The sequence below is a fragment of the Phasianus colchicus genome, chromosome Z, assembly GCF_987193195.1.
Source record: "Phasianus colchicus chromosome Z, bPhaCol1.hap1.1, whole genome shotgun sequence".
NCBI classification, from domain to species: Eukaryota; Metazoa; Chordata; class Aves; order Galliformes; family Phasianidae; genus Phasianus; species Phasianus colchicus.
In genome coordinates this window covers 84,077,116-84,102,948 of record NC_143476.1, presented here as the reverse complement: position 1 = coordinate 84,102,948, position 25,833 = coordinate 84,077,116, and the positions used below count along the sequence as shown (strand labels likewise).

The 25,833-nt window shown below is 43.2% G+C and overlaps 1 protein-coding gene across 4 annotated transcripts in view; it reads left to right on the top strand.

Annotated features, from left to right (window-relative positions):
- The window catches only part of DNAI1 (dynein axonemal intermediate chain 1), a 137,606-nt gene that overhangs the window by 69,127 nt on the left and 42,646 nt on the right, over window positions 1–25,833 (top strand). For all 4 annotated transcript variants that reach the window (XR_016461640.1, XM_031609284.2, XM_090131376.1 and 1 more), the window contains 3 exons: window positions 14,072–14,161; window positions 18,885–18,972; window positions 21,427–21,506. Coding sequence is in view for 3 of the 4 variants with exons in the window: in XM_031609284.2 (XP_031465144.2) it covers window positions 14,072–14,161; window positions 18,885–18,972; window positions 21,427–21,506 (258 nt within the window). In the remaining variant the exon portion in view is untranslated. The remainder of the gene's footprint in view (window positions 1–14,071; window positions 14,162–18,884; window positions 18,973–21,426; window positions 21,507–25,833) is intronic.

Below are 25,833 nucleotides of genomic sequence, written 5' to 3'. Positions count from 1 at the left end.
GGATTCTGCACCCGGCAAGGGGCAGCCCTGGCTGTAGGTACAGTCTGGGGGACGAGAGGCTGGAGAGCAGCGCCCAGAAAGGAAGGAAGGGTCTGGAGGGCAAGGTGTGTGCAGGGCAGCTGAGGGCCCTGGCTGTGCTGGGCACAGAGCAGAGGAGCCGAGGGGAGCTGATGGCGGCTGCAGCTCCTCACAGGGAGCGGAGGGCAGCGCTGAGCTCTGCTCTGTGTGATGACAGGGCCCGAGGGAACGGCATGGAGCTGTGCCAGGGGAGGGCCGGGGATGGGGAAAGGCTCTGCACCAGTGGTGGGCATGGAACAGCCTGCCCAGGGCAGTGCGCATGGCTGGAGCTCCAGGGGTGTTTTGTCAGTGCTCCCAGATACAGCATTTGAATTTGGGTGGTCCTGCATGGAGCCAGGAGTTGGAGGTGGTGATCCTTACAGTCCCTCGGAATATTCCGCGATTCTGAGACTCTCTCTCTCAGCATTCGCTCTGTAATTTTGGAATTGATTGACCTCTTCTCCATCTCTGCTTTCTGTGGTAATAAATCCTTAAATAACAGCAGTGAATCATAGCAGTCCGTGAAGCCACCCCAGACTCACCTGGCAAGGTTTTGGCTTGCTGAAGGAAGTAAATGAAAGTAAATCAGTTGCAGAGCTCCTTTAAAGCTTGCTTTTCTCCATGCTGCTGGGCACAAATTCACACGCACACAAAAAAGGCCTCTCTAGGAAGCAGATTGTATTTGTTGCACTTAGAAGAAAAAGCATTTTGTTCATAATCCACTGTCACACCAGCACACTGCTTCATTTCTGATGATGGCCAGTCTCCTAAATCTGTCATCTACAGTCAGACAAACAGCTTTTGTGGCTTGCCTTGCTTCTGAGATGTTACTGCTTCACATAATATTTTGTTCCTTTGGCTTCAGGCAAACAAAGAGTTTGTTGCAAAGAAAATAAAAGCAAAAGAAGAGGCAGAAGGTTATTATCAAGGTCAGAATAAAGATCAGCTGTCTCAGAACAGGCTCGATTCTTCTGCTGCCTCTTTGACTGCTGAGAAACACTAACTAGGTGTTTGCTGTGGGCAGTGCCATGGTAAAACCTTGTTTAGCTCCATGAGGATGCTGAATAGGGGATAATTTCAATAGAGAAACAGAACTCTGGAGAAGAAGGGAGAGCAACAGAGACCTTAAACCAAGAAGGCTGGGCAGGAGATAGGGATGAGGAGAAGCAGGATGGCTTGTCATGAGAGCTGGCAAGTGGGAGAACATAGGGGATAGTGGAGAAGAAACCTGATAGCAAGAATCATTTAACACAAAACTTCTAGGATAATGCAAGCAAACTGCATCTTGTACTGGCTCTATTCAATGTCTGCACCTGCAGCTTTCTCCTACTTTTCTTCTGCTGCCAGCCTTGCCTTGCATTCCTGCCCCAACACAAGTAGGACAAGTCATGTTAACCTCTTATGTCTCAAGAGTAAAGGAGGCCCCTGTAGCCTCACATGACAGTGGTGGCTTGACTTCAGTCATCGGGCCATGCACAGAAGTACAGAGGTGTGACAAGAGTGTCCGTGGGCTAACCAGGGAGTTTTGGGGAGTCAGAGGCTCCCTTGCTGGGGCAGCACTTAGCTGCACTTCTGCTCCCAACAGTTAACTCAAATACCAGGGGCAGGCTGGGATTGCCATTTGCTTGCTGTAGGAAATGGTAAAGAACAGCAGTTTTCTGGTCATTGTTAGAGCTGGGAGAACTCACTGCAGTTATGGTTTTGCTGCAAGGAATCTTGTCCCCACACAGACAATTTTCAGTGCTCTTCAGGGAATGCTCTGTTGGGCCATTGGAGTCTATCCTAAAGGTTTAGACTATTTTAGAGTGATGATGAAGGTGGTGGAAAATGCAAGGCAGAGCTGTGGTAGAAATGCTAGATAAAATTTTTTACATCGTGTTTATACCTTGTTGAAATCCCTTTTGACTCTGTATGAGGCACTCTCAAGTTAGAAAAAGTAATTTCCAAAAGCTTCCTTCTAAGTATCTTTTACAACAATAGACCAAGTCCTTCATTTTTTAACTTCAATGTTATATGTTTTGAGATTATATCAGACTATATCTGATAGAGATTTAGTTTCTTTAACTGACTATTTTTAAACTGTGCCTTGAGTTGGGATTCTTGCAGGTTAGAAATTCTCTTGAAAAGCATTGCAGATTATGTAACATTTGTCTGAGAAGAATTTTTTTCCACTTTGATGCTGCTTTTCCCTCTGTACTTCATAGAGATGCTGAACTTACTTTCTTTCCTTTGCTCTGACTGCTGTTTGCTAAAAAGATTCTTCTGTAGTGCTGTGTTGTTCTTCTCTCTCTCCATCCTTTTACTCAAGAACCAGATCTCTTCACTGTGAACTGCCAAGTTGTTTATTTCTTTTCAGTAACAGCAAGCAAAGTACATGTAATTTGCTTTGCACATCAGTTGTGCTGGTGCTAGTTCACAGATAAATCTTCACTCATTAAACGTAAAGTCAGTTCTTGGAATGTTGGAAAACGTTAGTCTCTGGCCAGAGAAGTTGTAATGAATTTGTTTGGTTACTTGGATCTTTGAATCTTCCTCTGCTGCTTTACAGCCATCACAAACATTAACTAAATATTTAAGAGAAATCGAGAAGCCAAGTTGGATCTCTGTGGAAAAAACGTGGCCTATAAAATATGACTACTGATAGCAGGATTTTCAAACTAGGTGCAGAAAGCACATATGGATTTTAAAAACACTGACACAGCCTGCAAAACAAAAGAGTACTTCTGCAAGGAAGATGATGCAGAGGTAAGGGAGGGGTAAGGGTAGAGCAGGCTGAGCAGGTTTGGTGAGGGCGAAGTCATGGTCTGCAGGGAGCAGGGGCTGCTGCAGCTCCCACCCCTTTCGTACCGAGGTGAGCATCTCAACTTGGTGTGCTCAGGGGCAGACCCCAGTCCTGCAATGATGGGCACCTTCTGTTAGGCACGTTGCAGATGCTGTCTCTGATTTAGCAGCGTCAGACAGCTTAGGGATTTGGATGTGAGCATGTCTGCCATGTGCTCTCCTTGTGCAAGGAGTGGGGAACTTCTTATTTTGTCTGTAAATTGAATATCTTGCCCAGTGAGCACAGTCAGAATTGAAACTAGGAGCTGTGAATTCCAGTTGGTTAAAAACCCCGAGTTTTCTGGCTTCTGGCACCCATCATTCAGCTGTGTGCTGTCTGACATGGGAACACCACCACTGGCAGGACAAACAAGAGAGAGTCTGATGGTTGGGTCCTTGCTCCTCAGCTGCTGGTGTACCAGCCTAATAAATGCAGTGAGGAGTGCTGTGAGGGGAATAAGCAAGCAGATCCCTGGTACAAAGCACAGCAATCGCCTCCCAGCAGGAGGAAAACAAACTGAAAGTAGGGCCAGCCCTTATCCAGTGCTATTTATAACTGAACTCTGCTTCCTCTAGATAAATCTGAGGCCGTGAAGCATGAGCAACGCACAAGCCCCAGGCTGGGCCTTTGCCCTGCATCAGCATCACTTCTGTGCCATGCTCTCTGCTCAGCTCGGTGCTGAGTTCCTCCATCACTGAGTATACTCTTTGCTAGAGCTTTCTCTATCCTCTTTCTGCATCCCAAATTCATGTGTGATGTCTGAAGGCACTGTGGTACAGTGGGTCTGATTCTTTGCTACTGTAAGTTGATCTTGCACGCCTGGGTTCATGGGTGTCCAAAACATGGTGCATGGGGCTGTGATTTCCAGGATGACGGCATAAAGGTGGAAGGCACTTGTTCTAGCTATGGGGGAGAAGTGATTTTCCAAAGAGGAGTGCTTCTGGGGTTAAATAAGATTCGGGACTTTGTTTTACAAGGAGTCCTCAGTGTTAATAAACGTATCTGAAAGTTTTCTCTCAGCTATCAAGAAGCTTTCAAGTACTACAAAGGAAAAAAACAACCACCACCACCAAGAAGGCTTTCAGTAAAGCTTGGTTCTTATTGTTGCCTCCAGCAAGATCTGTTTCATCAGATAAACTTAATGTTTGCTGGTACCTGTGAAAAAACCTCAGCCAACCTCACACCCATGGTGCAGGTGACTGATGGTCTCTGGGAGCACCCAGACACACCTGTGCTATGCCTTCCTTTCCAGGGTGCTTTGAGATGCTGAGGAATTCTTCCTCCTGGTTCGTTCCTTGGTGAAATGCAGTCCTGCCAAACTGGCTCAGGTGATGCCCAACTTCTGTGTGGGTGAAGAAGCCACCTTCATTTCAGTACCTGCCTACTGTTCTCAAGTCTGTGTGTCACTCTGACCATTGTGATTGGTGTATTTATTATCAGGAAAGTTATGTTACATAAAATGACAGTAGGTAGAGTTAGGCCAATTAAATCCCTATTCTGCTTCAAGCAAGGAGTACCATAGGCCAGAATTGCTCACTACAAATGCAAGAGAAATGAAGGAAGCCCAGATTGGACTGAAGGGTACTGGGATCTTTGAACATTTTTACATTCATCAGCAGTCTAAACCATTTTCTCTCTAGTACAATCAGTACATCCAAATTTTAATATTACTCGCCTTTAGGAAGTGGTAGTAATTACAAACCTTATCTCTTTTAACAGCTTATATCACAGGGACAAGTTTGCTTCTAAAGCACTCTGATCTGATTCATTCTGTCCTGTTGCATAACTTTACAGCAAAGCTTTGAGATATTTTTCTACACTGGAAAGAAGAGCACCAAGGTCTCTCCTCTGCTTAGCAGCTCCCATATCTCTAGATTGCTGTCATAGCCAAAACATTTGCATTTAAAAGAAAATCCAGATTCTGAGATAGGAACATTCTTCACTGGATTTATTTTTAAGTGTTTATTTATATGTATGTAAATCAAAGTAATTTTTATTTATATCTTTCCGCCAGCTTTTACTTACACTCAAAAGACTTGTCTGCTGTACAAAGCAGTCTCATCCATTGCAGTGGATGAAGCAGTCACAGTATGGTGGAACTTGACGTGCAGTACACTCTTGAGAAGTGAGACTGAATTTAGAATCAGAGTGAGCCTTCATTTCTGGAAAAAGGAGACTGTTCCTGAATCACAGAAATGAGAACTGGCAGAGCCCTTGAGAGTGTCCTCTTCTAATGGTTATGGCGTCACAGACACTACAATATCATTCCTGAAGTGCTTTCTTCAAAATGAATTTGTCTGGCTATCTTCACCAGTGCTGACGGAATGAAGTCATTATCTGGAAAGTCTTAGATGTAACAGACCTCTTGATCCATTTGAAAAAGATTTCTGTAACCCCCCTGCCCTAGCAGTATCACTTTGCTGATTCCTGCATCACCCTCTGATCCTTTTCTGCACTACTGTCACTTAGCTAGAAATTCCCTAATTTCCACTTGTTTATGTGCTTTCTTCTTCCTGTGTTCCTCTGTACTTGTCTTTATCAGATTTAGTCTTATTGTTTTCAGACTGTTCCAATTTGTCAAGATATCTTCAAGTTCTAATAATAACAGAAACCTTTGTCTCCAAACTGTGTCATCTGCAAATATTCTGTGTATTTGGCCATCCATTATGCAACTTACTAATGAAAATATTTAATAGAACCAGGCCTGGGACAGTCTCTTGTGGGAACAATCTACTGTTGTTCTCTCAAGTGGTCAGGAAGTCACTGATCATTACTCTCGCAGATTCATTTTTTTCAGTCACTCATCCACTTCATAGTAATTACATCTAGACTTAATTTTCTTAGCTTGCTTCTAAAACATCGCAAGGAGTATGCCAAAAGCCTTACTAAATTAAAGGTAAATCACATCTGCTCCTTTCCTCTAATCCTGTAGACCCATTACCCTGTCAGAGGAGAAAATCAATTTTGTTTGAAAAGATCTTTCCTTGACAAGCCCATACGCACTGCTCCCTATCTTCTCGTACCATAGATGCATACTGATGACTTATACTTTGTTTCAGCTCTCAGGGTTCTGAGGTAGGCTGAAGGTCCACAGTCTTACAATGTAGTCCTTCAAGCTAGCTTTTGTTTTGGAGTTTCTGGGGATATTTTGGCCCTGTTCCTATCCTCCAGGACCTCTCTTAGTTTCCATAGATAATTACGTATGATTTATAGATTGTTTCACCTGCTCCTTAAGCACCTTTGGGTGCATATCATCTGGTCTGGCTCAGTTGAGTATATCTGTCTTAGCATTCTGGCCTGTGCTGCTTAAAGTTAATTTTATTAAGCATCTAGTCATAATATATTTTTGTAGGCTGTGAAACAAGGAGGGCTTTATTTGTGGTTCCTGGTGGCATCTGCTTTAGTCTTTGTAAACAACAAACGTGGCCTTACAGTTAGAGGCTCAGATGAGTATTCCTGGGATATCTGATTTAGGCTCCTGGCAGACACTGGTCTCCTGGCCCAGAAAGTCACATCGCTCATGGAAGAGTCTCCAGCTACTTCCCCACACAGACATCTCAGACAGTAGCAGGAAGGTATTATTAGTGGTGCTGCACTCTTGACAGTTGCTTTCTTCTTGAGGTTTCTGGGTATGCAAGAACTCTTGAGCCTGAGAGTGGCAGCCCAACCTTCCCCATTCAGCAGGCATGATTCTTCCTTTTGGGAGCAGCTGCTCCTCTTTAGCTGGATTCACCCATCTGCTCTGCTTTTACCAGCACCATTTCTAGAGCTCAGGGATGGGATGATGTTTTTACTGAGAACAAAATCAAGAGCTAATGTATTTTGTGGTAATGTTGACAAAAACTGTTGTTTTGTCACATTCTTGCTAAATGTACCACAGCAGAAATGCTGTCTGCTTCCCAGTGGAATAGTCAAGAATGGTAAAAAGCCTTGATACAGCCCAGTGATCCCTTTGGCCGAGCGTGCAGCACGGGGCAGGAGCCTATTATGCTGTATGCAGCCATCCTTGGTGGGCAAGCTGACCACCTCATTGTTCTGATCTTGCTCATTGAGAGACCGACTGGAGCTTTCCATGGCTGCTTCCTTCCTCCCTGGTGTATTGAGCAGGAAGCTGAGACCCACAAGAAGCCACATCTTCTCCCAACACAGTGGTATCATATGGTCAAAGTACACTCTGGACCCAGGAGCAGCCATTGACTGGGCTCTTTTGACCTAATCTTGGAGTAAGCAGTCTGCGTGACATTATCACAGTTTGTTAAATTTGTCATTTTTGTTGCAAGCTGAAATGAGTCATCCTGAATTTAGCCCACTTGTTGCCTTTATCCCAGCTAACCGTGGTAAGGAATCCTTTTGTCTTCCTTTCCATCTCCACTCAGGACAACTGCTGCTGCTGCTGCTTCTGCCTAAGTTAGCAGGTCTCCAGCACTGCCGTGCTCCTACTTCTCAAGCTTTCTCTGTCTCTTGCGACGCATAAGACTAACACTGGAGTTACTCTGCATGTGAGTGAAGTAACCTGTGTTTTCTAGGTCAGACATTTTGGAGGGTCTCTTGTGACCAGTTTCAGGAGAGCAGCCTTGTTTCTTGCATGCTTTCCTCCAGGTGCCTGGCCTTGGCTTCGCTTTTAACAGCTGGCATCAGATTCTCAGTGAGGCAGCAAGAGCCGTGAGTGGGGCATGGCTGGGAAGTCTGGTAAGCAGTGAATGAAGAATAGCTGGCAGTGCTACTTAGGATCAGCTGATGGACAGAGGAGGTTTCCACCACAGCAGATCCTTCAGTTGGACAGTAGAGGCAAGAGATGCAGGAAGGGAAATAAAAAATAAAGGCAGTTTGTCATTAACAGGAGGAGAATGTGAAAGATTTCTTCTCTGCTGGTAATGAGCTGTTTCTGGATGAGAGTCACTAGCAGGAACCAACAAGAAACACATTTGGAGGTGATGGTGGGAGGAAATGAGAACTGTTTCCTGGCTCTAATTAAGGGTTGCTGTAGAGGAATCCAAGGAATATTCACACCAGAACACGAGAGAGATCAGCCTGGCTCCAGAAGGTGTGACCTACAGAGCAATTTATTGCAGATCAGCCTGCAGCAGGCTGCTGTGGAAGCCTGAAAATAGGATAGCAGTAAAATGGAAGAAGTCTCCTCTGTGCAGACCAAATGTGGCATGAAGACAAAGAAAGTTAAAGGAGATGAAGGTACAGAATGAGCTGTGATTATCCAGGGTCATAAAAAGGAAAGGATGATATTTGGCAAGGGTACTGGAAGTTGATGGAACAAAGAATATAGGTTCATTACTATAGCCAGCTTTCAGCTAATACTGAGTAGTATGGAGAAGAATGCACTATTTGATGCTGTATTGTTTAATCTTAACTTAAATGTTTAAGACTGACTGCTTAATATGTTCAATGTAAAAAGGGAGTGAAAGCACAGTTCAGAATAGGGAAGTGCAAGTTAAATAATGTTTAGATGAGACAGGGGTGTGCTCATCAACAGGATCAGCATAAGCATACCCTGCAGTATTTAAAGAATTAGCCAGAGCAATTTCAGACCATTAGTGGGCATTTTAGGAAGTCTTTGTACTATAACCATCCTGGATTTTAAGCAGAGACTAGTGTTTTTTTTGTGCAAGCCCATATGCAGCTTCCAATCTAATTGAATACAAGCCTCTACTCAGAGGCAGGGTTCCTGAGGCATGGACAGAGGGAAGCGTTGCTCTGCTTTATAATGTGGATGGGAGCACATTTATGTACTTGTGGTGTGAACAGACCAAAATAATGATAAATGTAAAATCTGCTGTCATCAGCAGGTTTTCACTGGCACCACGGAACTGGTGGTGGCAAAACTGGTTCACAAAACTGGTGGCAAAAGAGGTTTCTGCATGTGCTTTTCTTGAAGGGTCTGTTCTTGAATGCAGAAGGGACATGGTATGGATAAGGTACCAGAGACCAGAAATCAGTATCTGAACAATTTACAACAAAGTATAGATTGTAGCACAGCAATGCATTAGCTGCACTCCAATGCTTGGCTTGTAGGACAAGCATGGCCATGAAAAGGAGGAGAGGTCTCAGTGGAGTGGAAGAATTTTTAAAAATCTAGGTTAAAATGTTAGGTTTGAACCAAGGAAATTATTGACCAGGCAGACCAATTTCACTCCCTGGAAAAACACTTATACAAATGGCAGAATGGTTTGTAAACGTCTAGATAATAAGGCAATTCAGAGAAGCCAACATGAATTTGTCCAGAATAAATTGTTAAGCTACTATAATTTCTTTTTTTCTTTTGTGTCAGAAAAATGGGCATGATGAAGAACGGAGAGGCAGTCAACATTATCACCTAAATCCATCTTGACTTGACTAAAGCATTTGATCCAAGCTGACACAATGACATTCTTACTACCATTGTGTAGAAATACGAATTGGATAAAACCGCTGTAAAGAGTTTGTTTAGGTGCCTCAGACCATGTGCTCCAAGAGCAGTTATCCAAAGCTTGCTGTCACACCCTGAAGATGCTTCAAGTGAGACCTTCCAGCTGTCAGCCCTGGTCTTCTTTTGATCAATACTTTCATTAACAACTCAGATTACAGAATAAGGAAGCCCCCTTGGGAGGCCCAGGCACTTTGCAGGACATGATTTCGTTTAAAACCACCTTGATAAATTGGAAGAATGGTCCAAAATCAATGTGATGAAATTCAATAACGACATGAGTAAATACTGCATTTAGAAAGGGAAAATTAATTGCACAGATACAAATGAGGGAATGAGTAGTTCGGCAGCTGGCTGCCAGAAGGGGTAATAGCAGATCATCAGTGGTCAGCAATGCCATCCTGTTGCACAGAGGCACATAATTCTGATTTATTTGCAGGAATATAAGGTAGAGGAGGTTGTAACTCCTGTTTGCTTGTGCCTAAGGGAGGCCGTGTATATTTCCAGCTGCATAGAAGGGCTGAAAGAGAAGAACTGGAATGCTTAGAGAGTGTGACCTGGAAGGAATTTATGGTAAAGGAGATTTCCTCTATAAGGCCAATTAAGTCCTGATGCTTGTCTACATGGCAGCTGTTGAGTGCCTGTTTTTGGAGGCTGGGAGAACAGGGAATGTCTGGTCACGTGTATCCAACCCCACCTCAGAAGAGATGTCTCTTTTGTCCCCCCAAGCCCTATCTTGCCACAACAGCTTTGCTTGGGACTATACTGGTTGCCAGGTTGGAAGGATTTTGTCTCTGGGTCACATTGACAGGGATTTTCTTCGGCAGCCTGGGGGCTCACTCACTTATCTGTGTGTGTATTACTCAGCTCCTGAAGGTTTCACAAGTCTTGTGTCATTCCCACTTCCTGCCTCTGACAGACCTTATTCTATTTTTTAAGTTTGAATGACCCAAACTCTTTTGTTTCACCTCAGGCAGGAGTCAGCAGGGCGCAACACTCCAATGTTGGCTAAGAGCTCCATGGAGGATAATTAATAGGAAGGAAAGGAATTGCTTGTTTAATGTGTATGTGCCACATGTGGCACCCCACAGCTGAGTCTTGGCAAGCCGGCAATGAGCCGAAGGGGCTGGTGCTTGCAGTAGCAGGTGTTCCCTTTGAAGAAAGGAAGGCAGTCCTGCCTATGGCTGTCTGCAGAGTGTTCAGGTCAGCTTCATGGCCAAGATGGCTTTTACCAATTTTATTTGTCAACGTGAGTGACTAACAGCCTCCATGTCAGGAAAAATGATCAAGCATTATTTCTTTTCTAAGAATGACATTAGAAACATGGGAGTTTTCAAGCCAAATTGGATAGATGGTCTAATCTCCTGCTGGACAGGAGCCACTGCCAGCTGCTATAGACAAAGATGATATTATTCTCTTGCTAAGAGTTGATGGATTATTGCCCTGCTAACCTGCTGTACGTAGCAGTGAACGTGCAGAGTTTTACCTTTATTTTTCTGTGAGCAAACAAAAGTAGTTTTGAATAGCCTACATTTATGAATAACCAGGCTTTGAGGAATAAAACTTAAGAAATATTAGGCTCTTTTCACAGGTACCCCACAGCAATGTTTCACAAATTAATTTTGCACTGAAAGAGCAGTCAGGCTAAAGATTACTATAAAGATAACAGTATATTTTTAATTTTATAGATCCCATCAGGATCAGTCATTTGTAGTAGCCTTTACTTGTCTCCTTTCCACTGTTTACATACACCTTCCTTTCTCGTGTGGTGCTTTGCTTTTACTATATTGAAATTGAACTTTTGCTATAAGTCATCTCAAACAGCCAGAATCCTGGAATCATTCTCACATGCTTAAAAAAAAAAAAAATAATGTCTTTCAGTAGCCTGCTTTTCTTGTCAAATGTCCCACTTCTCACAGCATGGATACTGCTAATGATAGGAAGCCGTGCTGCATTTGTGGGCCTCTGGGAGTAGGGAAAAGGCCAGTTCTGAGCAGATGACCAATTTGATTGCAGTATCATGAAGGCTAATTACCCTAATAAGCGTTTGTGGGATTCAGAGATCGGGAGAAAAAAAGATCATAAACAATATTAAGGTGTCAGAGGTGCTGACAGCAAATTAGAAGTATCAAGTGCCAATTTCTGTTTTCTGAAATTCAGGCTAATGCCACGGAGAGCTGCTGACAGTCATGTGAGGGCAGATCTTGATGCCACTGAAAGTCTGAGTTCAGTCTGCCTACACTACGTACCTAACTCAGATGCTGTTAACTGTTTCGTGAGCAAGAGTACCCAAGAGAATCAGCCTACCTGCTTTTGAGGGCTGTTGACTCCACTGTGTAACAGATGAAGAGAATTAGTTGTGACACGTAACTGATAAAAGAAAACTCGGATAGATAACTGTCAGAGAGATGGTATTTGGAGTGAGCAAACCCTGAGTAAAGCTCTCCAGCTGGGAAATGCTAAAAGGGATTGGATTTTGTAATAATCCCATTGATCATGGAAGTGCCTGCAATGTTGGATGCTTCCGGATGAGGTTTCTTCAACACACTGTGTTAGGATAGACATGAGGATTCTAGAGCTGTCTGCATTGTGATTAGATGCAGACTCCAGCTGTTTTGTCTGCACATTTTCCATTGATGTAATGGGCTGTTACTTGGCTGGAGTTTGGGCACAAAACATCTGCATTGTGCTTAGCCAGAGTAGAGCAGGGAACTCAGCTGCAGAGCTCAAGCAAAGCTCACTAGAGAGCACCTGGACCTCTGGTCTGGTAATAGTCAGGCTTGGACTGTTCCTTTAGAGAAGTCTAGATCAGCTCAGCTCCTAGCATGTGCATTGTTTAAACAGGTGGGTGGTGGCTCCAAGCCTAATCTCAGACCCACACTGACTTCAGCTCTGATGTGTCTCTTGCACTTCCCTTCCAGTTGCAAATCAAGGTGTTGCTGGGTTCAGCCTGCAGGTGTCAGATCCTGGAGAACCCCTTTTCTTGCTTTGTACCCCTGTTGTGATAGGAGATATTTAAGGCACTTGTGCTAACTGCTTCCAAGTTTAAATGGGATTTTTTTTTTCAAAGAAACCTACCTCAAGCTAAGCAACTTTGCCATATAGGGAGGTTGGGAAGTATGACTGATTTTTCCATATATTTGGGCAAGTAGAAAGTTAGAGGAGTTAGAGGAGAATCAAGTTAGACATATAAATAAGTGCACTTTGTTGTTGGACGAGTTTAGAGTGGCATTTTAAAAAGCTCGGATTTGATGCACATCCCTTTTCCTGTGCCCTGCATGAGACACGTAAGTCAACATGTTTATTAACCAGTTCCTCTGAAGCCTGTATTTTTATCTTTGAATTAAAATTCCTCACTACACCATCCTCATTATCTGAAGCAGCTGCTGATGACCACCATGATCAGCAGTAGCTCATGATGCTGGGGAGATGTTCCTGGAACAGATATATATAGCACAAATGTGTGCAGTGGCTAGCCTTGGAAATTACAGCTCTCTGTGTGTTCCATTGGACCTGTTCTTTCATCACTAGCCATTTATTCTGAGTAATATTGGATTATACTGTTCCTTAATGCCAGACAGAAGTGGTTCCACTTGGAGTCTTTTGATTTCTGCCATGTAAGGATGGATGTTCAAAACCTCTCGAGACAATTCGGTCACATCTTATGGGCATGTAAATGTCAGTGTGTGTGCATTCCCTTCCATTTTATTTTTTCTTCTGCAGAACACTGTGTTCTAGGTAGGAAACAGGTTCACTAGAGAATTAATTAATCTTTAGTGAGTCTCTTGCTGAATTTTCATGCTCCACAGAACTTCATGGTACAAACAATTTTATAAAAAGGAATTAACACTTTTTCCAAGAAAGTAACATCAGGATACCCAATCTGTGTAATTAAAGTGTTGAGAACGCTTGCTTGCATTCTGGAATAGGTACCAGATAAATAGCTGTTCATAGATTATTTGATAAGCTCTAGGATTCCTGTGCCTATTTATCATAGATGATGTTTAGGGAAATGTATCTGCTGCATGGACAGAAACAAATACACCTGTGAAAACCACAGCAGAACCTGCCAAAGTGCTTGTCCCTATCCTGAACTGACAGATGCCCACAGGAGTTTATGCTGACAGGCCCAGTGGCAAGTCATCCTTTTCCCGTCAGTCTGATTGAATTCCACATCTGGAAATTGAGCGTTCTTAATGCTTTTCGTCTAACTGAAATGTCTCTTTTAAACTGTAAGCCATTTATCTGAGTTCTAATCTCTCCTGCTGAGCTGTCACAGTCAAAAGGCAAATCTCCTTACTAGGCACATAGATGCTCTGAAGGTATAGGCAGGATTTCAATTTTAATGGGGACCTTTTGATCCCCCTAAAACAAAGTGCCCCAAGGACCCATGTCACACATTGCTTGAAAGGACTCATCTGTGTCCCGTGTAGGCACAGAAAGCTAATTTGAGGTGAGCTGGCTGAAGGGTAGACACATAACGCTGTATTTGCAGAAATTAGTCAGATGGGAAGGGGTTCATTTGCACAGGGCAGTGATATGTCATCTGCAGCATCCCTGCAACAGAGTGAGAGATGGGAGTTGTGGGGGCACTTGTGAAATTGCCTCTGGTGGTGGGAATGTGTTCATACGTGCTGTGAGCCAGCATCAGGACTCCAGGGTAGAAACCAGCTGCTCTTCACAAAGGGTGTGCAAGAACCCTGCCGAGGGCCAGGGGCTCTGTCCTGCTAATTCAGAGTGCTCTGTGCTAACTGGGGTTATCTGCTTGTTTGAAGGTCAAGTGGCAGAAAGATGACATGGACAACAATTTGAATTTCTTCTCTGTCTCCTCGGATGGACGGATTGTGTCATGGACTTTAGTTAAGGTAAACAGTAGGTGGCTATTTCCTTTCCTGGCCAAATTATAACCACTTTTTTTCCAAAGTTCAATGATGTATTAATTGCATTATTATTTATAATGAGCAAGATTTGAAAAAAAGTGTCAGCAAAACATTTCTGGTTCAGTCACAGCTTGCTGTGGAATGTGGAGGACTGTGTTAAACTCTGAACTGAGCAGAATGAGCCTACTTCTTACTTAGGGCCCAACCATCCTACATGCACCTACAGCATCCCATTGGCTTGATTATGAGAGAACATTTTTCTGCTTCACAGATGCTGTAATTGAAGACTTATCCTTGCTCTGAAACCCTCCTTGTTCTGGGAGGATCATCCAGAGACAAGGTGGAATAATCTGCTTTTTTCTACAGTTTCAAGATTCCTACTCCCACAGTGCTGCCCTACAGATTGCAATTCAGAAAGGGAGAGGAGAAGACATAAACTTCTCTCCTACTCTGATAGAGTGAGTGGTACACAGGCTGCTAGATAGGAACATGGTAGCTGCTGCCCAGTTCCCCAGAGCAGCTGGTGCAATGAAAGGCAAGTTGGAATATTTCAGCCATGGAGCAGAGAGAAAGCTTGAGTTTGCAGTGGGACAGCAACACACAATTGAACAGGCAGAGGGTTTCCCACTGCCAAGACACTGCCTACTCACACCCTAGAAAAGCTGTTAACTTATTTGTGTTCTCTTTGATTACTTTTTCTTTTGCAGAACATGCAGTGGCAGAAATGTTCCTAAACGGCCCCTAGATTTAAATCTCTCAGTCTTGACATGAGCTGTCTCTACTGGGTACTTGATTTTACATTTTGAAGAGTTCTGTTACTATTTTTTTTTTTTTTTTAACTTTAGAAATAATCAAATTATCCTGAATGGGGATTTGAAGCAGCTGTCCCATTATTTTCCAGCTAGCAAAGAAATTTCTTTATATCATTGATACTCATTTCTTTAAACTTTCATTTAACCAAGCCATTCAAAGCTTGTCTGTTCTGAAAGTTTTAGGCCTTGCTGCCACGGGTAGGGTTTCATATCTAACATTATGTCTATTTTTAAGTCTCGTGTTCACCCCAGGAGTTGGAGCCCCTTCTAATGAGCACAGTAGGAGTGCGCAGAGGGCATTGATAATTAGGTGCTTTCATAAACTCCTCCAGGTTCATACGCACAGCTTCAGTTACAAAAATCCCTCCACTAAGTTTGTCCCAAGTCCTTCTCTGAAAAGAGTGCTCAGAGCTCCCTAGGTAGGAGACTAATACTGTTGCAGCATTCAACTCCTGTTTTATCCTCTGTATAGAAAAGCCAAAAGGATTTATGCTGAAGTGGGTAGTACACTCTTAAAGCAAAACACATCCAGGTAAGGTGACCTGGATGTTACACCTCTTGCCTGGGCCCCAGTGACTGGCTGTGCTCACATAACTGAGTGATCCTGTTTCACACGGGAGGTGAGACACGCTGGATTAAACCTCTTTCACATTAAGCTTCAGAGAAGTGCCACAGCTTGGATATACTAAGAATCTGCACGTAGGTTCTGCTGACAACTCACCTGTAAAAGGGCTTTATGCAACGTTTCTGTGATTCAACTGTGTTTAATTGTATTCCCACATCATAAGGCTGGGTTTTTTTCTCCTGTCCCTTGAATGTGTTGATATAGCTAGTTAAGTAAGAGTCACTAGTATGACTTCTAAGTCCTGCTTAGCACAATGTTATTTCTGCTTATTCCTTGCACTTCCTGGCTACAGCCATGCATGAAGTTAAGTTCAAATTACCCCTGAAATTGCCAGAACTGATATGTACTTAGCAGGCAGGGTGAAAACCAACACGTTTTATGTACATTCTTGTTTCTTTCTTCCAAGAGAAATTCCAAAGAGAAAGCAAGAAATAGAACAAAAAGGGTGCTTTGTTACAATCCATGGCTTTATGCACAGCAAGGAAGAATGAATGATTTGCTTGAAGTCCAGTTTTACAAGAGACTGATCTCTGAGTTTTATTTAGAATAAAATTAATGATACCGCAGATTTTTTACTTTGCAAATCCATTGTGCAAATATAGAGTAAATGAAAGAGAGCTTAATTAATCTTTTTGACAGGACTATCCAGAAGTAAAGCTTCTTCAGACACTGATGACTTTGACACTTCCAAAGCTGAGAGCACAAAGTGAATAAATGAATTCTTACTTCCAGCTGGACAACTGGCAAGCACCACTCAAAATTTAGATAGAAGACTTCAAATTTTAGCTAAGGATGGTTGAGCTGCCTTGGCTGTGGTTCTCGTCTCTGTTAAAAACTGACACAGTCGCTTTGGACAAGCTTTCTGAAACATTCACGTGTCCACATTGTCATCTTGGCTTGGTTTTAGGTCATCAGGAAGGTGTAAAACTGAGGAGGAATGTGGAAATTCTGCAGCTGGGAAGCTGTGCTCTCCCTCTTATATTCATGCAGTGACTTTTGAGGAGAGCTGTCAGAATCATGGCAGGAATTTTTTGGTTGGGATGCAGTCTGGCACTGCTTCTTGGGGTGATTCTCATTGCTCCTGGGTTTGACTAGCAGTCACAGCCCACCCTTCTTTTGTGACTTGGAGCTGAATTGCTGAATAGGTCTGGGCCACTTTTGTCACTTGGGGTTAGTAACAACAACTAAAGGGAAATAGGCAGCTGCAAGACCTAATTCGCTAATGCTTTCAAAATGCTTCACAGTTGTTCAGCAGAAGTAACAGATTATTGTTCAGTATTCCTGGAAGGCCGAGCTGTCAACAGTCTGTTTACCCAGAGGAATATATGAATGATTCTGTCGGTAAACAGCCTCAGGAACAGATGCATTTTCCAGACTGCAAGGCTGTGTACAAAAAAAAAATAAAAATAAAAAAAAATCACAATGGGGAACGCTGCATACGTAAGATCTTTTGTGAAGGCAGGAGCCTACAGAAGCTGCCCACAGTGTGGGCCTTGGCCTGGTGGAGGTGCTGGGAGGCATCTTCAAAGAAAGGCTGCAGAACAACTTGCACTTAGGTAGAAGGCCTCATGCAGACCATCTTTCTGCCAGAACGGAGTGAGTTTGCTGGCATACCTGTCTGCCTGCCCTGGGCATACCAGTGAGACTCTGTTAGGCACACAGAATGTATTGACTTGTGCAGCTCCAAAGCTGCACGTCAGACCTGACTTCGGTGGCCAACAGGCACGGCTTGGACATGGCAAATGCTGTCAGGGAGCCTGAGCAGAGGTGAGTTCAGCATGTTCTGACTGAGCTCCAGCAGCCTCCGCACTCCTGCTTGGATGGGCAGAGGGTAGTATGAGCAATGTGCTCTGCACCTGGATGCCCAGGGCACTGCTCTTCCTACTTCTTGCATACACACACCAGCATATATGACCTCTTTTTTAATATTATTTCTGTCTATACCTAATGAATCTGGCATGTGCTGCAAGAAGAGTCACTAGCAGAAAATAAGATTCTGCAGGATGCAGGAGGCTTCTTGCTGCAGTCTCACAGAAAAGTTACTCCCATCAATAGGTAAAGGCTTGTGGTTAGTCAGCAGTGCAACCTAATGAGGAAGAAGTAAATTATGTTATGGATTTTGACCTTTTTAGGACCTTCTGTAAATGTGTTCCCTCAAAATATGATTAAAATGTCTTAGAAAATCTGTCTCCTCTGAGCTGTAGTATTGAATAAACACTCTCAAGGCCTTCTCACCCATTCCTAATGCAAAATTCCCTGGGACTGACTTTTCCAGGCAAAATCTCTTTTTTCACATAAGTCCTGCTCTGGGTTTAGAGAAGCTCCAACTAAAGCTTGATTCACTGAGCAAAGAAGTTATGTTTTGTTCTCACAGTACTCCAGTGGGAAATCTGCAGATTCATGAAAACATCCAGTCCTCAGCCCACACTTCTCACTAATTTAATCTTTAGTTCTTTGTTCTTTTTATTAGCCCCAGGGTATTTTTATATTCACAACCAACTCCAATCTGCAGAGGTATTTTAATTCCCAAAGCTAGTCTAAGAATGAATCTTTGCCCTCTCTTTATTTCCTCAGACTCACCCACATGGTGTCTATTTTCATCTGTCTTCTGTTTCCTACCTAGGTTGTAAACTCTTTGGGACACAGCCTTTTTTGCCCTGTGCTCATACAAAACCTTGCACTGCAGTGTTGTGCCCTGCGATGGTCTCTTTAGAGCTGTGTTAATAACAACATGGTGCATTTTAGCTATTTGCTGGTTATTCTTGTTGGTTGAATCTCAGAGTCTTAGAGATTGTGAGTTCTAGGACCTGAGGCTGCTCTAGGGACAACAGGGAGATGGTAAGAAGAGAGATCTGGTGAGGTTGTATGTTATTAACCCTTAGTGTGGGTTTTAGCTAGCTCCACAGTTATACACAATACCCACGTTCCATTGTGCAGTGTGATTTCACCCAACACAATTCACACTGACAGTGTCACCTTGCACTTGAAAGTACCGACCTCAAAACCTGAAGCTGTCCAGGTCAGGTGCCTGTGCCTGTGTGATATACAAGAGGCTCTCAGTACCAGTGCACCAAAGCATCAGTTTCCTGGAGATCTTATGTAAAGCAGCATGTTAGCAAATTGCCAGCTGTGGGCATGAAACATTAAACAATTTTTGGAAAGCTTTTTAAAATTCCTTCGTAAAATTTGCCATTTGAAAGTACTGAATGTCTCTGTATTGTTGCTGTTGCTGTAAAGCCTGTTATTCATGTGGAATCTCCTCTGCCTGCAGAATGAGCTGGTTCATACAGATGTCATCAAGCTGTCAGCAGAGGGAACAACGATGCAGGGGCCAGAGGGTCTGCAGCTGCAAACAGTTGGTAGGAGCCCAAGTCCTCGCCATGCTGATGAATCACTTACTCAAAACCTCTTATCAGGCATTCTGGGAAATTAAATTGAGAATGGGATGTTGAGAAAGAGAAGGGCTAAAGAACGGTTACTTCTTCTGGCTTTGAACATGTAGTAGGGTAAAGTCTGTGTGTAGCAATGGCCACAGGCCACAGAGAGTGGTCAGGTGCTGGAATGGGCTGCCCAGGGAGGTGGTGAGGTCACTGACCCTGAAAGTGCTCAAGGAATGTTTAAACATTGTGTTGAGGGACATGGATTAGTGGGAACTATTGGTGGCAGGTGAACAGTTGGACTGGATGATCTTGTAGGTCTTTTCCAACCTTGGTGTTTCTATGTTTCTACGACATCTTGGTGCAGACATGGCAAGGGAATTACCCTTTTACAGAATTAGGTCAATTGTATTCCTCCTAACAAATGCTGATCTGAACTGGCCAAATCAAAATGAAAAGCAACCTCTCCTGAGTGCACAGTAGATCCAGCCTGCAGTGCAATGTGCTTCATATGGCTTTGGCTCTCTAAAAGCATCAGGCCTATTCTGAGCTACTATGTTAGACTTCCTCCATACAGGGTGGAGACTGCAGTTCTTCTAGGTTGAATCCCCTTATCCTTACTATCCTGTGTTTGATATAGGAGGGAATGAGTCAGCTGTGGAAGTCCCAGACGACACAGGGAGCCTTGAGGATTCCACTGATCATCCTACTGTATCCACTTTTTGCTCTGAAGCTGTGGTCTTGATTTGGAGAAGGCACTTGCTCTGCATTTAGAAATATTTCTAGGCTAGTAATTCCTGAATGTGTGTTTGTGGAAAGGTTTGCATTGCCACACAGATTGTAAGAGACCAGTGAAAGCTGAACACTGCAGAACTCCCAGAGGCGCTGGGATTATTTGTTAGTGTTGCTGGGAAATGGATTTTTCTAAGGCTTGCTTTGAATATTTAACAATCTATTTAAATGTTAAAAAAATGCAGACAGTATTACAGGGTTGAAACAACCTTAGCAATTCCTTTGAGGTCTACATTTTTTTAACGTTTGAGACATAAAGCTGTTTTCAGCTGCCTTTGCAGAAAGTTCTCTGTAATGACATACTTCTGAACCTTCTCTGCTTGTTCTGATTTCTCCTCTGATGATTGCTGTGCATTTCCCTTCTGGTCAGCAGACCAGATTGCTCTGGCACTCAGCAGACATCCCATTTTCTGCTCAAGAACCTTACTGAAATTTTCTTTCACCACCATGAGAGTTTAGTTTCTTAGATGATGTTGCATCTGTTATGGGAGCAGAAACCAGAGGATGTCAAGGAATCACATCCCATTGTGATTGATGCTTGTTTTATGTATAGGTTGCAGTGCTGCTTGATTTGAGGCTTTTGAAGTAAGAAGAATCCTTGTGTGACTGCCAAAAGATTTGTTCTCAAATCACATCCTTTCCTGTTGGCTTTACTGAAGTGAGCCTGCTAAGTGGTTTCTGAGCCAAGGACAAGGAAGGGCACAAGGAATTATCGTTTCCTCTCTGGACTGTTTAACACTTCAGAAAACATTTATGTGTCTGTGAAAACCAACCAAACAGAAGAGATTTGTTCTTCTCTAACAGGAGGCAGATCTGGTCCTCACTACTCTTACATTTGCAAAACATTTGCTACTCCCTCTGTTGTGCTAGAGGATGCTGATTTACTGGAGGTCCACAGATGTAACTGGAGTCTTGTTGACCTTAGAGATGTTTGGAATCAAAGACAGACACTAGACACAATAATAGGCTTGGTAGGACCAAGAACTGCAGAGTGCAGAGCTGATCTGTGTTCTGTGTCTAGCAACATCCTCGAGGTTATGTCTGAGAGAGAAGTCTGAACCAGAAGCTGCAGTCTCTGGTGGGGGCTGCGGTTGATCCCGAAGAGAATGATGGAGACTCCCTTGGGTGCCCTTGCCTTTAGAGGCCATCTGGCAGGCGCTGCTAATCACAGGTCTGTGTCAGTTCTTCCTGGAGCACAGAGTTATTTTTTGTACAGACAGAATTCTCAGAGGCAGTCTTAGGGCATTTGTTGCCCTAAGCAACAAATGATGTCCTGTGGCTGTTGTTATGCAAGGCTTCGGATCTCCTCACTAAGTGATCTTTGTGGCCAGCTAAGGGGCAGCCCAGTCCAATGAGTAGAGCAGGAGGCAACTTCTCCGAGAGCTAAATTTGCTGCTGACCTCCTGCATGTGTTACTTCAAGTCAGTTCACCCTTCTTTCAGTTTGCTTTCCCCTTTGTGTATGTTGTTCCTTCAAATAGAAGGTCCTGGAGAAAGGCACAGTTTGGAAAGGGTTTTCAGGAGGGGGTGGCTCTAACATTTTGGGGGAGCTTCTGGCTAATAAATCACTTCTGGAAACTTTGGCAATGAGAGTTGCTGTGCAGATGAACCAATTTTCTGTATGACTCCTTTCTTTTTTTCACAGGCTGTGGGACATCTTTTGATTTTCACAAAAAGATAGACTATTTGTTTCTTGTTGGTACTGAAGAGGGAAAGATCTATAAGGTAAGAATGGCTTCTTTGTCCCTTGTTTTACATCCCCTGACCCATGCTTGTCTTTCAGGTTTGTCATCTGAACTGTTTGCACAGACAGCAACAAAGTACAACTTCAGAGGCTGGTCCTGCCCACAGATCACTGTGGTGAGCCTGACACCAACACAGAGCCCCATAGGGTCACAGGCAGCTCTCTGCATAGACCCAATTAAAGCATTATTCTGCAGAAAGTTTTTCATGCAAACTGTGTCCCAGAATGCTTTGCAGATTGCAGCTGTGCAAGTGAGGCACTAACCATGATCAGAGCAGAAGTTAAAAGGCATCGATCGTCTGTCCTTATGGCTGTGGGAAATGGCAGGAAAAATCTCATCTCTTTTCCTTTTTAGACCTTTTGTGAGCAGTGAAACAAATGAAGCCTTTCTTTCTGTAGATTAATGTCCCCAAACCCTCCCTTCCACAATTACATCCCAGCTCCTTTCTCATTGCCCTCCTATCTCCAGTTTCTCACTGCCTCCCCTTATACTTCCTCTCTCTTACCACCTCAGTGCTGTCTGACCTCAATGACTATGTCCCACCTCCATGCTACAGCCCACCTCCTGTTTGGTGCCTTCCTGCAGCCAGATGCCAAACAGCTACAGTGGTGAGGGAAGGGGCTGAGTTTTGATTGCCTTTCCCTCGTTAGGGGCATTGCCCAGATGCTTGCATTCTGCAGCCATCCCTTTTTATGAAATGTGTAAGACTTTAATATTGTCAAGTCCTCTCTGCAGCCAACTTTGGCTAAAATTGCTGGTGAGGTCAAAAGTTGTTTGAGATGAGAGAAGCAGACAGTAGAGACAGACGTTTTTTTTTTCTTAAGAAAACAAGATAAAAATAGGAAGTTTTGATCTCTGCTATAGTTAGCCCTGAAAATTAAGCTTGTTACTGCTTGTGTTACTCATATAACTTTTGTTTGACTTGCATTCCTCCAAGCTGGCTTTTTGGCTTTGTTAACATCATAGCCACAGCCCTTCAGCATTAGGAATGGGTCATCACTGGGTGGCTGGGATGCAGAGCAGAGCCATCCAGCTATCGCTTAAGGATACTGCAAACTCCTTCTGTCCTTCCTGCAAAATGGAAACAAAACAGAAAAAAAGAATCCAAAGGGATTTGTATTCTGAAATGAATTTCAATCATGTAGGCAAAACAGACGTAACAGATATGTATTCCTTCCAGGGGGATGAAGCTGAAGAAAATTTATGTCTCTTTTGGGTAATATCTACGGAAGGTTTCTGATCAGTGCTCACTTTCATTTGACAAGACAGATGCATAAGGGAGCTGGGAGCAGTTGGGTGCTGGGCTGATGGGTGATGGACAGTGGTGTAGGTGCAGTGGCTTTTCATCGATGCTTTCAGAGTACAATGCATCTGTTCACTTACAGGCAGATGTTCTGAGTTGGCTGATTGCCTGCAGTAGTTGGTACCCTGGGTATTGTACTCTGATTTGTTTGAACACTGTTGCATCTAGTCCTGATCGAAATGCAAGAAGGAACCACAGGTTTTAGTTTCCTCTATGCTAGAGTGCTGGATGTGAGTACAAAAGTGGATGTCAGCATTGGGTGGGGCCAGCACTTACCCTTCAGGAGAAATGGCCAGACTGCTATCCAGGCTGAGTTACACAGCAGAGAAAATCCTACGTGGATGTGGATTGAGTCAGAACAGAATTTGGTGGTGATTGCATTGACAGAGCTGTAGTCAACGTCCTGCTTTCAACGATCTTCAGTGAAACAAGAGCTAGGAGAATTTTAACACAGTGATCCCAGCCATGAATCCCAGGCATTTTAACCACTTTTTGAGTGGACAAATGCAGAGAGAGACTGTTGCACAGGATATTTTCTTTTATTGATACTAATGCTGATTTTGGGGTTACTGATGAGGAACAAAGTATTCCTGTGGCTTTGGTGGGCCTTAGAGAAATATGGGGCCACTGTCACATTGTGCCAACCAGCCTGTCAAATTCAGGTGTTGCCATGAGAAGGAGGAGGCAATTGTCCATTAGACTGTATGGAATAACACAGCGATGAGAAATCTTCAGTGCCTAGACAAGCAAGCCTTTGCAGTATCTACAAAAAATGGGGGGGAAGGTGCTTGTACCCTCAGTGTTACCCAAGAGTTTTCTACAAGAAGTTTCAGAAGTTTTGGAATCAACAAGTTGCTGCTGCTCCAGACATTTCTCAGGGATTACTGCACGCTTTAATTCCAGCTCTTATTGAAAACTGCACATTTGAACCTTGCATGTTGTGTGAGCCAAGTATCAAAGATGGAATGCTCTATGCACAGGCTGAATTTTAGATTATTTATTAAATAAATTGAGAAATGAATTTCAGAGAGGCATTTTTCCAAAGACTGTGCATGTCCACAAATAGCATTATAATATGTTAATTCTTCAGCTGCAGAATGATTACAGTGAATTTTAAAAATGGCTTAGTTAATAGTCCTTCTGAAGCCAAGAAATCATTATCTTAATTATACACAGAACCATCTATTGCCCTTTTACACAGAGGACAAATTGTTTCCGTGTTAATGTGTTTTTGTCATGCAAAACTGCCTCTTTGCATATCGTGTTTGCTGTTTAGGAATTGTTCAGCTTTGGTGCCAGAAAGGATGGGTCTCTGAGATTGACGTTAGAACACTCAGCTTTTTGGTCAGAATTATTTTTTTGATCAGCAGAGCTTCACACCAAACAAATTGTGATAAAATTTGAGCATTTTCATACGAGAGAAGGTTTTTCTTTCTCTCTTAGTTGGTTTGCTTGAGTTAAGGCAACAAATCTCAGTGCAAGTCTGTACAGAAAGAGTGATTCTTATCTTAACAAAGCTGTTTTCACATGCTCTCATTCTCTTGTACCAAGCACCAGGACATTTGTATCTGTGTGGTCAGGCCAAGCAGTCCACAACATGGGACGCATTTGTGTTGGCAGTTTCTGAAGAGCAGCTGGGTGTCCTGATCTGCCTGGGAATGCTGGCTCTGGGCTGTACTCTGTCTGCTGCCAGATACAACACTCCTTTGAACAATGTTTTTTATTGTATTTACCTTGAGCCTCAGTATTTCTGATAGTGAACTGTAAAACACTTCACATTATAAGCACATGTATAACTGTCATTTCAACGTGGAAACTGAGCAGTGTTGTGTCAGGTTAACATTTGGGATAAATTGAAATGCTTTTAATGAAGGCTATGAATAAACTGTGTTCCTTGCAGTTGTCCTTTCCCATTCCTCCCATTTGTTTTGTAACTTGTCGCCAGACATCTTATTACTTGTTTTCTGTATTACTTTCTTGCTTTCCTGTCCCATCATAAAAATACAATTTACTATTCACATACACATACCACCACTGAAATAGGAGAAAAACACTTTCAGCATATTTGAGAAGCACTCTAGAGGATCACATAGGCTGCACAAATGCCTGCTCCCTGAATCAACTCATCCTCTTCAAAGCTATCTTGTCAGAAGTTAAGCATCACATTTTCCAGCAGTTTTGTTTTTTGCCTTGACATGTGTCTAATAATGGTATAGTTTTTAAAATGAATAGCAGGAGACGACATTGCCAGCAGTTTTAGGTAACTCAGAAATTCTTATTCATTGAAGTCAAACTTCTTTCTGAACTAATTTCATGGCGTTCCTTCAAAGTGGGAAGTTACTTCCATGGTATTCCTTCAAGGTTCCTTCTTCTTGGGAAGGCCATGGCTGTGTGTCACACATCAGAGATGTGTCACTGAAGGTCTGGATAGACGTGGTGTGTAGGATCGGCAGTGCCAGAGCACAGGGTATGGCACGTGGAGTTTATTTTTCACAAGTGACACCAGTCAGGCCGTACAGAACCCCTTTTGCTGTTTATTTAATGAGAAAACTTCAGGTCCCTTTCCTGCCAAGGCCTGGAGCTCAGCTCCAAGCCAAACTTGCAGACTGCAGACCCTGTGTTGAGGTCAGAACATCCCAGAGTGTTTCCCACCATACTGGTACTGGAGAGCTGTCTTGATCACAGACTCAACTCCAGTAAGGCTCTAAAAACAGAGCACTAAGTATTACAGATCTGTTGGATGCTGACAGATCTTGTTAAGATCTCACTGATCAAAGCCGTCAGGTATTAAGGACCTTCAATCCACCTACTTGGAAAGACAACCAAATAAAGCAGCCTCTCTCTTGTGATGAATTACTTGTGACCTATTCTGAATGTTCCCAGCAAAGTGACTTTCAAAACAAGCCAAGTATCAATTTTCCCGGTGACCGAACATTGTGAATTATGGAGCAAAGTTATGGAACATGCCATTAAGGGCGATTTCGTTACCATAATTACATGCAAG